This window comes from Peromyscus californicus, unplaced genomic scaffold, assembly GCF_007827085.1.
Source record: "Peromyscus californicus insignis strain IS unplaced genomic scaffold, ASM782708v3 Scaffold_9__1_contigs__length_137607984, whole genome shotgun sequence".
Classification (NCBI taxonomy): domain Eukaryota; kingdom Metazoa; phylum Chordata; class Mammalia; order Rodentia; family Cricetidae; genus Peromyscus; species Peromyscus californicus.
The window spans coordinates 115,960,330-115,972,374 of record NW_026294617.1 but is presented as its reverse complement, the minus strand read 5'-3'; the positions used below and the strand labels follow the sequence as shown (position 1 = coordinate 115,972,374).

The 12,045-nt window shown below is 38.2% G+C and overlaps 1 protein-coding gene across 6 annotated transcripts in view; it reads left to right on the top strand.

Annotated features, from left to right (window-relative positions):
• The window catches only part of Rap1gds1 (Rap1 GTPase-GDP dissociation stimulator 1), a 142,671-nt gene that overhangs the window by 111,957 nt on the left and 18,669 nt on the right, over window positions 1–12,045 (top strand). For 4 of the 6 annotated variants that reach the window (XM_052730561.1, XM_052730563.1, XM_052730565.1 and 1 more), the window contains 6 exons: window positions 2,800–2,925; window positions 7,472–7,615; window positions 8,058–8,189; window positions 9,262–9,396; window positions 10,564–10,689; window positions 11,280–11,419. In XM_052730561.1, coding sequence (XP_052586521.1) covers window positions 2,800–2,925; window positions 7,472–7,615; window positions 8,058–8,189; window positions 9,262–9,396; window positions 10,564–10,689; window positions 11,280–11,419 — 803 coding nt within the window. The remainder of the gene's footprint in view (window positions 1–2,799; window positions 2,926–7,471; window positions 7,616–8,057; window positions 8,190–9,261; window positions 9,397–10,563; window positions 10,690–11,279; window positions 11,420–12,045) is intronic. The other 2 variants (XM_052730564.1, XM_052730562.1) reach the window with 1 other exon arrangement.

Below are 12,045 nucleotides of genomic sequence, written 5' to 3'. Positions count from 1 at the left end.
ATATACATTATTTGATTATAGAACCTTAAAAGCATAGCAAACTAAAGTGTTTCCACATCTTTTCATAAAATCCCTAAAAGTGTGGGGGGGGTTCCTATAAGTATATATATTATATATTTTTCATATAAATATATATTTATATCTATAATATTTTACATTTAGAGAGTATGTATATGCCTGTACACACACCACAGCATGAGTGTGGAAGTCAGAGGGTCGGTCACTTGCAAGAGCTGCCTTGATCCTTCTACCATGTGGTTCCCTGGGATTGAACTCAGTTGCCAGGCTTGGCAGCAAGTGTTCTTACCTGCTGAGCCACCTTGCAGGTTCCTGTGTGTTTGTAAGAGTATTATAGAGCAAAATTCGAGAAACCTTTGAAAATCAGAAGACAGGTAGAACAATGCCAGTGCTGCAGACATTTCTTTGTCATAACAAAAAGGCTGACTGCCTCTGCCCTTCATCTCTGTTTCTGTTTCTTCTCCTCCCCACCCTGTTTTCTACATTAATTCCTTCTTCTCTATCCCTCGCTTCCCTTCCAACCTTTGGGACGAATCATCCCCACAGCCATGTTTATAATTCTTTATTATATTTATAGGGATGTCACTGGTGTTTTGTCCTAGATAATGCACTAGTTAAAGCATAAATATATTTATTAATCTTACACTCTATAATGAAATATAAGGTACCAGGACTTTGCTATTTATCTTTCTAAAAGTTTATGTTCTTTGCACACTAATTTTTCAGTACTTCAGTTTGACTTGAAGCTTGAAATAATAAGGGATATGTGTCTGTCTGGAGATCTGATGGCAGCTTTGGCAAGTCTTTTCTCTCCACTGTGGGTTCCAGGTATTAAACGCAGGTCATCAGGTTTGGGTGGCAATTGCTTTTACCTGCTGAGCTATCTCACCTGCCCTGGAAATATTTTTTAGTCTTTCTCCTTTTCTTTTTTCAGACTGAATCTTACTTTATAGCTTGGCTGGCCTAGAACTCACTAAGTCGCCCAGGCTGATCTCATTGACTGGAGATCCCCTTGCATCTCTCCAAGAGCAGGGATTAAAGGCGTGCACTGCACCTAGCTCAAAGCCATTATTATGTAGTGGGTCATAGCCTAGTATGCATCTCCCTCTACTTTCCTTTTTCATGCTAGTGCGGCTAAGAAGGAAAAAACATTCAGTTAGTATTTGGAAGTATTCTTTTCCTTTGATAAAACAAAGTGGGTCATGGGAGTTTATGTCCAGTAGAGTTGCAGAAGTCACTTTAGAATCTCATACTGATGTCCTTCTTCGTATCCAAACATAACAGAACGGTTCAGATCTCATGTCACTCCCCTTCAATTCCGTGCTTTACTTCACATTACTAGGACTACTACATGGTAACAGAGTAGCCACCAGCCACACGTGGTTGTTGAACGTTGAAATATGGCGAGTCTAAATTGAGAATGTGCTGAAGAATAAAATACACAATGAGTTTTAATGATGGCATGAAAAATACATGTTTTGCCAATATTTTACGTTCATTTCATGATGGATGGATAATAATTTGAAGCTAATGGGTAAAATAAAAAGATGAGCTTTGCTTGTTTGTGTAGGACAGTGGTGCTGTAGAGAGCAAGCTCTACGGCGGGTGTCCTTCACCTGTGGAAGTCCCTTCCTTTGAAAGTTTAAGAGAGAACAGTAAGAAATCAGAGGCTGGTGAGCTCTTTGTCACCTGTCATGAAGGGACAGTGACAGTCAGCCTTGATAGGCTGGAGTGTACAAGCACATACAATTGCAGTTGCTTGCTGAGGACCAATTTCAATCCTTTCATGGTTATATTTCTACATCTTGTAAATGCATCAACTTGAGAAACGTGCAGAACTACATGACTTCATGGTAAGGAAGTTAAGCGGCCATCTTGACCTTCTTGCCACTGTTGTGAATTTCAAGGATTGAAAAGTTGAACAGGAGAGTGTGTCTGCATTGACTCCATTTTACCTTTTCAGGAGAGGGGAAGGAAGGCATTACCAAAAGCATGCTCATGCATAGGTGACCTCCTGACAGAAAGTAACAAGCATTTAGGGATGCATCTGATTTGTGTTTGTCAAAAAAGTGGAGGCATGTAAATAGAGGATGTGTTTAAGGAGCTAGTTTGTAAAAATGAAATTGAATGACAGTTGAAGAGAGGGAGTGTTTTATGTGAGAAATGTAGACATTTCAGTGCTGACTGAGAGTGAATTTCTGGAGAGGGTGAGATTAGACACGCTGAAGAGGACAGGGGATAAGGCTTCAGGAACACTGATGAATTGACTTTGAAATAATATCTGTGAGCTTGTGTCTCAGTGATGGAGTACATGCACAAAGCCTTACATTTAATTTCTGATACTGCAAAAACAAATAACAAAAATACAGTAGTCATGTCAGAACCAGCACAAAAGCATTAAGTTATACTAAAGATACAGTGGTGTCATCTTTTATTCAGCAATGTAAAATATAATTGGTTATGAACAATTTTCCACTTTGCATGAAAGCCCTGAAAGTATGAATTTATGACTCAGTAATTTTATCATTGCTATAGCTACCTATATATTATTCCAGTGAACATTTTTTATGGCCTCAAATGTAACTGGGTCAGAACATTTTCTCTAAAGCTTTAGACACTTTCTTTTTCAGGGGCATTAGAAATCAGTTTGATTGTTTCCTGGGTCTGAAGAGCATTTGTGTTCATGAATAGTACAAAATGCCTGAATATTAAAAGTAATAGGAAACAAATTTCTGGGTTTAATTTTGTTTGCTTACTCTAAATTTTTCTCTTATTTTTCAGAGTCGAGTAAAGAACAGTTTGCTAGTACAAACATTGCTGAAGAGCTGGTAAAACTATTCAAGAAACAAATAGAACATGATAAAAGAGAGATGATTTTTGAAGTTCTAGCTCCATTGGCAGAAAATGGTAAGGAAAACCCACCTTTTGTTGTTTGATCATGTAGGGCTTTTCAGGTTCTTTAATGCCAATTCTTAACTCAAAGCCCTTCTTTGTGCTATTAATTTTGTTATATTTTATTTTTGTATCCTTACCTTCAGCTTTATTATCCATGACTGTCTATTCCATGACTCTGTCTAAATTTAGAGAAGCTACTTTCCAAGTTTGATTTTAAAGTCTTAGCAAAGATGCTTCTGCAGTTCTTTCTGCTCTAATGTAGAAGAAAGAGGAGGCCTGGGGAGATGGTTCAAAGGTCTCCGCCACTCAAGCATCAGGTCCTGGAACCCATGTAAAAGTCAAGTGTGGCAGCGGGGCGGTACGGAAACAGGATGCTGATGACCAGACAGACAGACCAGTTAAGTGAGCCTCAGGTTCAGTGAGCAATCCTGTCTCAAGAAACAGAGTGGGGAATGTTGGAGGAAAGCATGCAGGGTTGACATCTGCCCTCCACACGCATTCTCACAGACACAGTTGTAAGAAGACAAATGGAATAAGAGACTGAACTCTACTTCTGAGCCCTATAAAGGCACAAGAGGAAAACAGCTGGAGTTCTAGGCCTGTCAACAATGGGGATGTTGGTGAATCACACCTTCTTTAGCAAAAACAGCTTAAGTGATGGACCCAGAAAGATAGGAGCAAGTCAGCAAACCCACTGTAAAGTGATTGTTCAAATATAACATCTACTACATGTTCAGGGGAGCCAGACACTGACAAGGAGCCACACTAAGAGCAAAACAGCAGCAAACCTCCTGGTACTACAGTTATTATCCATCGACTTAAAGTAGGGACAGTGGAAGCCAGACAGAGTGTATGTGCTAGGTAAAGTGCTTGCCGGACAAGTGTGAGGACTGAAGTTCAAATCCCACATGCATCTGTAACCCCAGTACTGCTGGAGTGGAATAGGAGGCAGTAGCCTGGTGTGCCCAGCAGGTAACAAGAGAGACTCGGCAACGTAAGGCAAAGGGTGAGTGTAGCTGGAGAATTTTTCTCCAGCTCCCACCACCAAGTCCCGCCAGTCCCAGAGCCCACTTATAAAATAAACACACAGACTCTTACATTATTTAAACTGCTTGGCCATTAGCTCAGACCTATCATTGTCTAGCTCTCACTCTTATATTCAGCCCATTTCTATTAATCTTTACTTTGCCACGTGGCTCGTGGCTTACCAGTACTTTACATCTTCCTTGTCTTGGCAGTGGCTCCAACTGCTCTCCCTTTCCTTCCTCCTTCCTCAATTCTCCTCCCTCCTTGTCCCACCTATACTTCCTGCCTGATCACTGGCCAATCAGTGCTTTATTTATATCAAGCGATATCCACAGCAGGTGAGGACCAGCACTTGAGGCTGTCCTGACCGCCACGTGCGCACCATGAACACCCACACTCAGAGACACAGCGCACACACAGAAGATCAAAACAGGTCACTTACTGTGTTCAGAGAGATGAAAAGCAAGCATTAAAAAATTCAGAATGAAAATTATAAATAATAAAAATTTAACACCGCAGATTTAAAAGTCAACAAATAGAAATTCCCAAATTGAAATTTCCAACCAAAATTAAGTACTTGATGGCAGCTTTAAAGCAGGTTAGATATAGTTGAATTATGGAACCCATGAACTGAAACACAAGGAGAAAAGAAACCCTGAAGGAAGTCTAAAGAAAAGGAGAAGCAGTCACAAAAAGGAAGGTAACTCACTATGTTCCTTTGCTGTTCTTGTTTTTAGTCCCAAAAGAGAGGAGATGTTTGGGGAAGGGACAGTGCAGAGTGCTGGCGGAAAAGATCTGAAATTGCAAAAGATACCACGTTCTTGTAGGCAGCCAGGGCCACCACAGAGAGGCTCTGTCTCAAAAGGCTTCTAAAAAGAAAGGAAAATGCACATAATTTAAAATACACCACAGAAGGAAAAGACAGACTTTTCGCTAAACAGTACTGAGAACACAGGGAAAAATACAGTTGGAGGCATTCCCATTGCCCTTTTTTCTGGGAGTGGGGGTGGGGGGAAGGGACAGAGTCTCTCTGTTATGTAGCTCTGGATATCCTGGAATTTACTATGTAGACCAGGCTGGACTCAGACTCACAGAGATCCACCTGCCTTTGCCTATCAAGTGCTAGCATTAAAGACATACATGTACCACTATACCCGGTTCTGCATATATTTTTAATTGATTTTAGATAAGGTACTGGCTTCAATTTGAAATCTAAAGCTAAAAACATTTATAGTAAAATATAGGAGGCAGTCCTGATATCAATCCTGAAAACCTTAGTTCAGTCCGCAAAGCCACATAGCATAAGTAGATGACCAGTTTCTACAAGTTGTCCTCTGACTCTCCATGGGCATTCATTCCCTCTCCATTCCACATCTCCCCACCCACACATACACAAAATCAATATCTCTTTCTTCAAAAAATTCAAGAAAGTGCAAACAAACACTAAGAAATACACATTTCAGTTATATAAAGTTAAATGAAAAGTGGGTCAGGACTGATCTCTCAGTAGCCTGGAAGGCATGCAGTCCTGTGCTCAATCCCCAACACACACACACACATAAATAGTAATGAGAAAAGAACGCTAAACTAGCTTTTAAGAATGCTTATTTATTTGGTGAGGCAATAAAGTATGGAGGTATGGAGGTGATTTATCGTAACAGCCAGGGTATTGGCATGAGAGATAAAAAGGGAGGAGCTTGTGAGGAGAATGAGAAATGTATAAAGGGACTTCTTAGATTGTGGGCAATTTCTTGGTCTGAGCAATTGTCTTTTTCGCAATTGCTTATGTTTATATGTGTATTTTCTGCATGGATGACTTTTCCCTGGCTTTTAAATAAAGGTTGTATGATAGAAAATCTTGATTGCTAGGTTGGCTGGCCTGGGTTGAGAAGCTCCTACGATTAAAACGTACTGAGTGTGTGTGTCAGGGTCCAGAGGAGACTAACTAAGGGGGCAGAGACCTGCCCTAACTGTGCAAAGGCCTCCTGGTGACGGTACCCCACCACAGTGTGGCTAACTGAAGCATGAGCCCAAAGAAACTGCCTGCCTCCGTTTATTTGCTGGACTGCAGGGTATTTAATGTGTATGTATATGCATATGTGATACACCTTCTGTGAATATACATTCTTGCTTATCATACAAACAAGTGATAAGGATAGTCCTTAGGTAAAATGGTGTTGATAAACGTGCTAGAAAGTCTGCTTTGCCAAAATGTCTGGCTGATCTTAACAAAGGCAACTTGAGGTCTCTAAATCCATGGTTACAGTCAGACTGTCAGAAAGATCTGTAACCTTTATCCTGCACATTTTACATGTTCTAAGTACCTAAATCTCATTCTTCAGAGAGAAACTTCTTTTTCATCTCATTAGGTAGCTCTACAGAGGGAAAATGTTACCCTGATCTCCAAGTCTTAGGCCAAAGAATCACTGTACCCACCTTCCAGAGTTCCCATAGAGTAGAGTTTTTATTTATTACGTGCTTTCTCATTTACCTAAATTCTGTTAAATAATTGTACAGGGGACCAAGTGACAGACCTTTGAAAACTTGTTTCTGTATTATCTGTATCCTATTTATGATTTTTTTCTTTTGCTATACAAGAAGCATAATTGTAAGTTTGTATCTGTGTAGTTCAAGGCTTTAACATTTCTAAGACTTTTTTAAAGCACAGTTTTCAATTCTGGTTTCTGCACTTTTCTAGCCCTAGTGGCCTGTAACCAAGGAAACACCCTACTTTAGGAATGGCCCAATACAGGTGCATGGTTAAAAAACAACAACAGTATATTTTCTGTACTTAAAGATATTCAAAGGAAAATTAATAACCCTGGTAAAGATAAAAAGTTAAAATTTCCCATGCTGAAGTTACCTAAAAGAATAAACATTAAATATATGTGTATTTTAAATTCTTTCTTCCACATGACAAACTGAAACAGCCATTGCTGTATGTGACACACATACAGCTTAGGAAACCAATAAATGCAACCAAGTAAAATCCAACTAAAACAGTACAATGTACACTTGAATGTTTTACAAAGAGGAGATAAATACGCCTACAAATATAAAATCCTCAACACCACAAGTGGTGTACTAATAGGATATTAGCACTATAAAACAATAGACTCAGTATGGGGGCGAAGTTACTATTGCAGTCAGGTTTTTAAAATGAATATATACAATATATTTGTATATCTATAATCTATACATTTGCCTTTTAACATAATCATCATATCTAAAAGAATAGTGATATTGGTTATTGTCAGAGCTGAAAAAGACCTGGTGTACTTGGATGCTATAAGACATTTGAGAGGTACAGAATTTCAAATAGAAAAATGAAGTAAGTTTTATGTAATCAAGCTGGACCATCAGGTACTTCATCTTGAAACTCAAGTGTTCAAAGGTGTTTTGTTGTTTTTTTAATCTAAGTTGTGCATTAACTAAGCTTAAAATACACTAGTTCAAATTCTGTATGACAGGTCATTTATACCGGAGGCCCCATGTCATCAAAACTTACGATTTTGTTCCCATTGTTCTTCAGATGCTATTAAACTACAGCTGGTTGAAGCAGGTTTGGTCGAGTGTCTGCTGGAGATTGTTCAACAGAAGGTGGACAGTGACAAAGAGGACGATATTGCTGAGCTTAAAACTGCTTCAGATCTCATGGTTTTGTTACTTCTGGGAGGTGAGTTTGAATTTCTGCCAGTCATCAGGACCTCTTGTGCCTTTCGGAAACACTACACTAAGCATCTTATTTTCTTATCTCGCTTACTATTGCTGTGGTGGTTTTGAAACCTTATACACCCTGTGAAAAGAACAAGCGATAAACTCTTTGCTTTCTTCCAGTGTTTGGAGACCTGTCATATGGAATAGACAATTATGACACCAGGGTCCTAAAAGCCGGGTGGTACTTGGAAATTGAGCTACACAGTTTATAAACTTTAGTGTCTAATCTCTACTAATTACCTGTTTGTTGTTATTATTATTATTATTATTATTATTATTATTATTATTATTATTAACCTACTATTGTGAGGTGTCTAGTTTCCTAGCTGGATATCCACTTTGGAACATGGGTTTGTTACTCCTAATTATCTTATTTAACTCTTTGTTTCATTTCCCTCCAGATGAATCCATGCAGAAACTTTTTGAAGGAGGAAAGGGAAGTGTATTCCAAAGGGTGCTTTCTTGGATTCCATCAAATAACCACCAGCTGCAGCTTGCTGGGGCATTAGCAATTGCAAATTTTGCCAGGAATGGTATGCGTATTAGTTATTCCTTGTGAATAAAGTGTTCTGCATTTTTTAAGTTTCTGCTTTTCTATCACACATTCCAAAAGTGTACAGTCCAGAAATGCTTAGTGTGTTGTTTCCTTAATCTTTTAGAGGTCTGAAATATTTGTAGTGACTTTACTAACAAATGACACATTTTATATAGTCATGTGAATTTTGAAATTTAAAGATCAGTGATCATGCATTGGATTTGAATACTTTGTACTTCAAATTTAGTGAACTTGAGCATATACATCTGATGGGGGATATGCTCCTTTTCCAGTCATGTGATTTTGGCTTTAATAACCTGAATTCTTGGGTTCTTGGGTTATGCCCTTATATCCATGAAATTTATATATGAATAATCCTATGGGTGTACAGTATTTAGTTTAATAATATTTCAACGGTCAACGGTACTAGACCGGCTTGTAAATCTGATACCCTTGATAGTTAATCTAAGAACTCTTACATCTAAGAAATGTGGACTGTTTTTATAATTCAATTTTACTCCAATGTGAACTATTCATATATAGCACAGATTTAATGTCCCTTAATCCAATATACTTTAGACCTGAAGCATTGTAGATTTTGGATTTTCTCAGATTTTAGAATGTTTATATAGACGTTAGGTAATATCTTGGTCAGAAGACCCAAGCCTAAACATGAAATTTATCTATTTCCTATACACCTTGTGCACATTGTCTGAAAATAGTTTTAGATGATATCTTTAGTGTATCCTTATTGTGGCTAATTGATCCCATCAATTCAATTATAGGTTTCTACTTACAGATTCCTATCTCTACCACAAATTTTCAGAATTTAGAACATTTCAGACTTTGAGGTTTTGCTTCAAAAAAGTTCAACCTATAGACTATCATGGGTGACTTATTTCCTCCTCCCTTCTCTTTAGAACTATTTAATAATGTAAGACTGGCAGGATATTAAGCTTGTGATATAGATCAGTATAGTTTAAAAGATTTAGTACTTAATTAAGATTTAGTGCTCTAAGATACTTAAACACATTTTTATAAAGAGGGAAATTTGCCTTTGTTTCGTGTAGATGGAAATTGTATTCATATGGTGGACAATGGAATTGTAGAAAAACTCATGGATTTGCTGGACAGACACGTAGAAGATGGGAACGTGACTGTACAGCACGCAGCACTAAGTGCCCTCAGGAATTTAGCCATTCCAGGTAAGATGAAGCAGCTACATGGTTTGTGGACCTCCCTGTCAGCAAAAGCGGGGGAACCAGCTGTTATGGTACATGCCTTTAATCCCAGCACTGGGGAGGCAAAGATATTGTTAGTGGTCAATCTCGTATAAGTAGTGAGTTCCAGGCCTGCCAGGCCTACATAGTGAGAAGCTATCTCAAAAGAGGGGCGGGGCAAGGAAGAGTCTTCAGATTCTCCACCTTTTTCCTAACTAAGAAATGGAGACCATATGTTAAATGTGTTTTCTGAGACAGTACAAAACTGATCTCTTGAGATGACTAAATGAATTGATCAACTTCTGTGAGCTCTTTGCTTTCATTATATTACATGCCTACACTTTCTTAGGCATCTTCAGTTGAAGTAAGATGTGACATCAATGAACAGGGTCCCCTAAAGACTAGTTTTATAAGGTAGTGGAGTCCCTTTTGTTTCATCCTGTGGGCATATATATATATATTTGAAAATAGCCTTGATATATCTTTGCATTAACAGTTTGAGCCATAGAATGATATTTTTAGAGAAAATGACATAGATGATTTTTAAGGCTAATTCTTTTATTCTACTTACTAATTTAAATTTCTGACAGAGTAAAATAGTATAGTAACATGAAGTAAATCCATATATATTTGATTTGTATAGCATATTGATAATATTTAATAGTGTCTATCACATATTAGTATAATTGAGTCAAATACAGTGATAAAGAAAAACACTGAAGAGTACATGTGTATTTCATAAGATACCAGCATTTTCAGATTTTCTTTACCAAATGCTTTAAAATTGTGTTTTTAAAAACTAGTATGAGTTTTGTGTGTTATGTTCCTGTAAGCAGGATACTTACATAAACCAAATCATATTGTTTGTCCACCTGCCTTGGGCAGGGGGCACTGAGACATATTTTATCCCAGACTAGTCTCAATTTTGTTACGTAGTTTATGAGGATCTTGAACTCTTGATCCTCCTGCCTCACCATTTCATACTCTTACTGCTAGCATACACCAGCATGCCCAACAGCCTCACTCTTAACATTTCTACATAGAAAAATATAGAACAGGGTCTTAAAGATAGTAGGTACTGGATGTGTGTTGAATAGAATGTTTATTGAGAATGTTAGCAGCATTTTAACTATAGTCTTTTTTTCTTTCTAGTTGTAAATAAAGCAAAGATGTTATCAGCTGGGGTCACAGAGACAGTTTTGAAATTCCTTAAATCTGAAATGCCACCGGTTCAGTTCAAACTCCTGGGAACACTAAGAATGTTAATAGATGCACAAGGTAAAAGAAATAGTTTCCAAGTCACAGTCTTGGTATAGTGTTCTATGTGCTTAAAAGGGACTTTAGTTTCTAGTTGTCAGAATTATGGAATTGAAAAAGTAAATCGAAAACAAAAGTTAAAGAGAGATTGATTTTAGACTTAATTCTTATGCTAAATGATTTTGAGTAAAAATTATGTTGTATATTATTAATACCTAAGTTTTCTGTAGGTTGATGTCTTCTTATTGGTTCCTGGGGTTTTGTGCTTAGACATTTTCATACCCATATTTACCTTGTCTTGAAAACCATGTTTTAGTATAGTGACAGTCACCATTTTTAAAGATTTATTTTGTATTTTTCTATTTGAAGACTGACTGACTGCTCAGCTTAACCAAGACTATGAAGTTATTTGTTTTTATGTTTGTGTGAAAGCCTGTGACAATATAGAATAAGCTAAATAGGCCATCAGGCAAGAAGCATTTGTAGTGCTTGCTTTTATAAAATTGTTGCAGTTTTGTAGACCTGTAATTTCCCTTTCTGCACCTGTTTTCCTGTCCGCTGATTGCCTACCAGTGATTCCGTCTGGTTTTGGCTTGCCTTGTTTCCTACAGCAGAAGCTGCTGAACAACTGGGAAAGAATGCTAAACTGGTGGAGCGTTTGGTTGAGTGGTGTGAAGCCAAAGACCATGCTGGTGTGATGGGAGAGTCCAACAGACTGCTCTCTGCCCTCATCCGACACAGTAAATCAAAAGTAAGTTCCCCAGGAAGCAGGCGTTCACTGACAAGCATTGGAGTGTTGGTGTGGATTCTGCACCATGTGCCTACAGACTCATGTCTCTTCTATGAATAGCTAATCTCCAGTGCCAGCAGGAAGTAAAGACTGAGGGTCTGTCTCAGTTTTAGTACACCATGCTTAAAGGTAAGGCTTTGGTAGAGGGGGCTGAGAGAGAAAGTGGAGAAGGGCTTTCCCTCAGAGACATGGATATCTGGACACCCAGAGGTCAAAAGGCACAGTTTGAACTGAAAACAGCAAATGCAGATCTGTTGGAGAGAGTGGACGGGGGATTGATTATCCGAATTAAGAAGAATTATATGCCAAGGAAAGTATGTGTGTTAGATTCTCCAGAAAAGTAAGTCTGCCACCCGCTTCCCTCCGATATTACTGGGGATTAAATCAGGCTTGGATACACTAGGACACACTCCATCACTGAGCTACATCCCCAGCCTTTCTGCCTTTCTGTGTTTTTCTTTTTTTTTTAGACAGAGTTTCATTGTCTCGCTCAGACCAGCCTTGAAAGGCTGGGATTTGAGGCACGGGACACCATAACCAGAATAAGTATAAATAAACTTCTTGAAGGATTTTAACCAGCAGAGTGT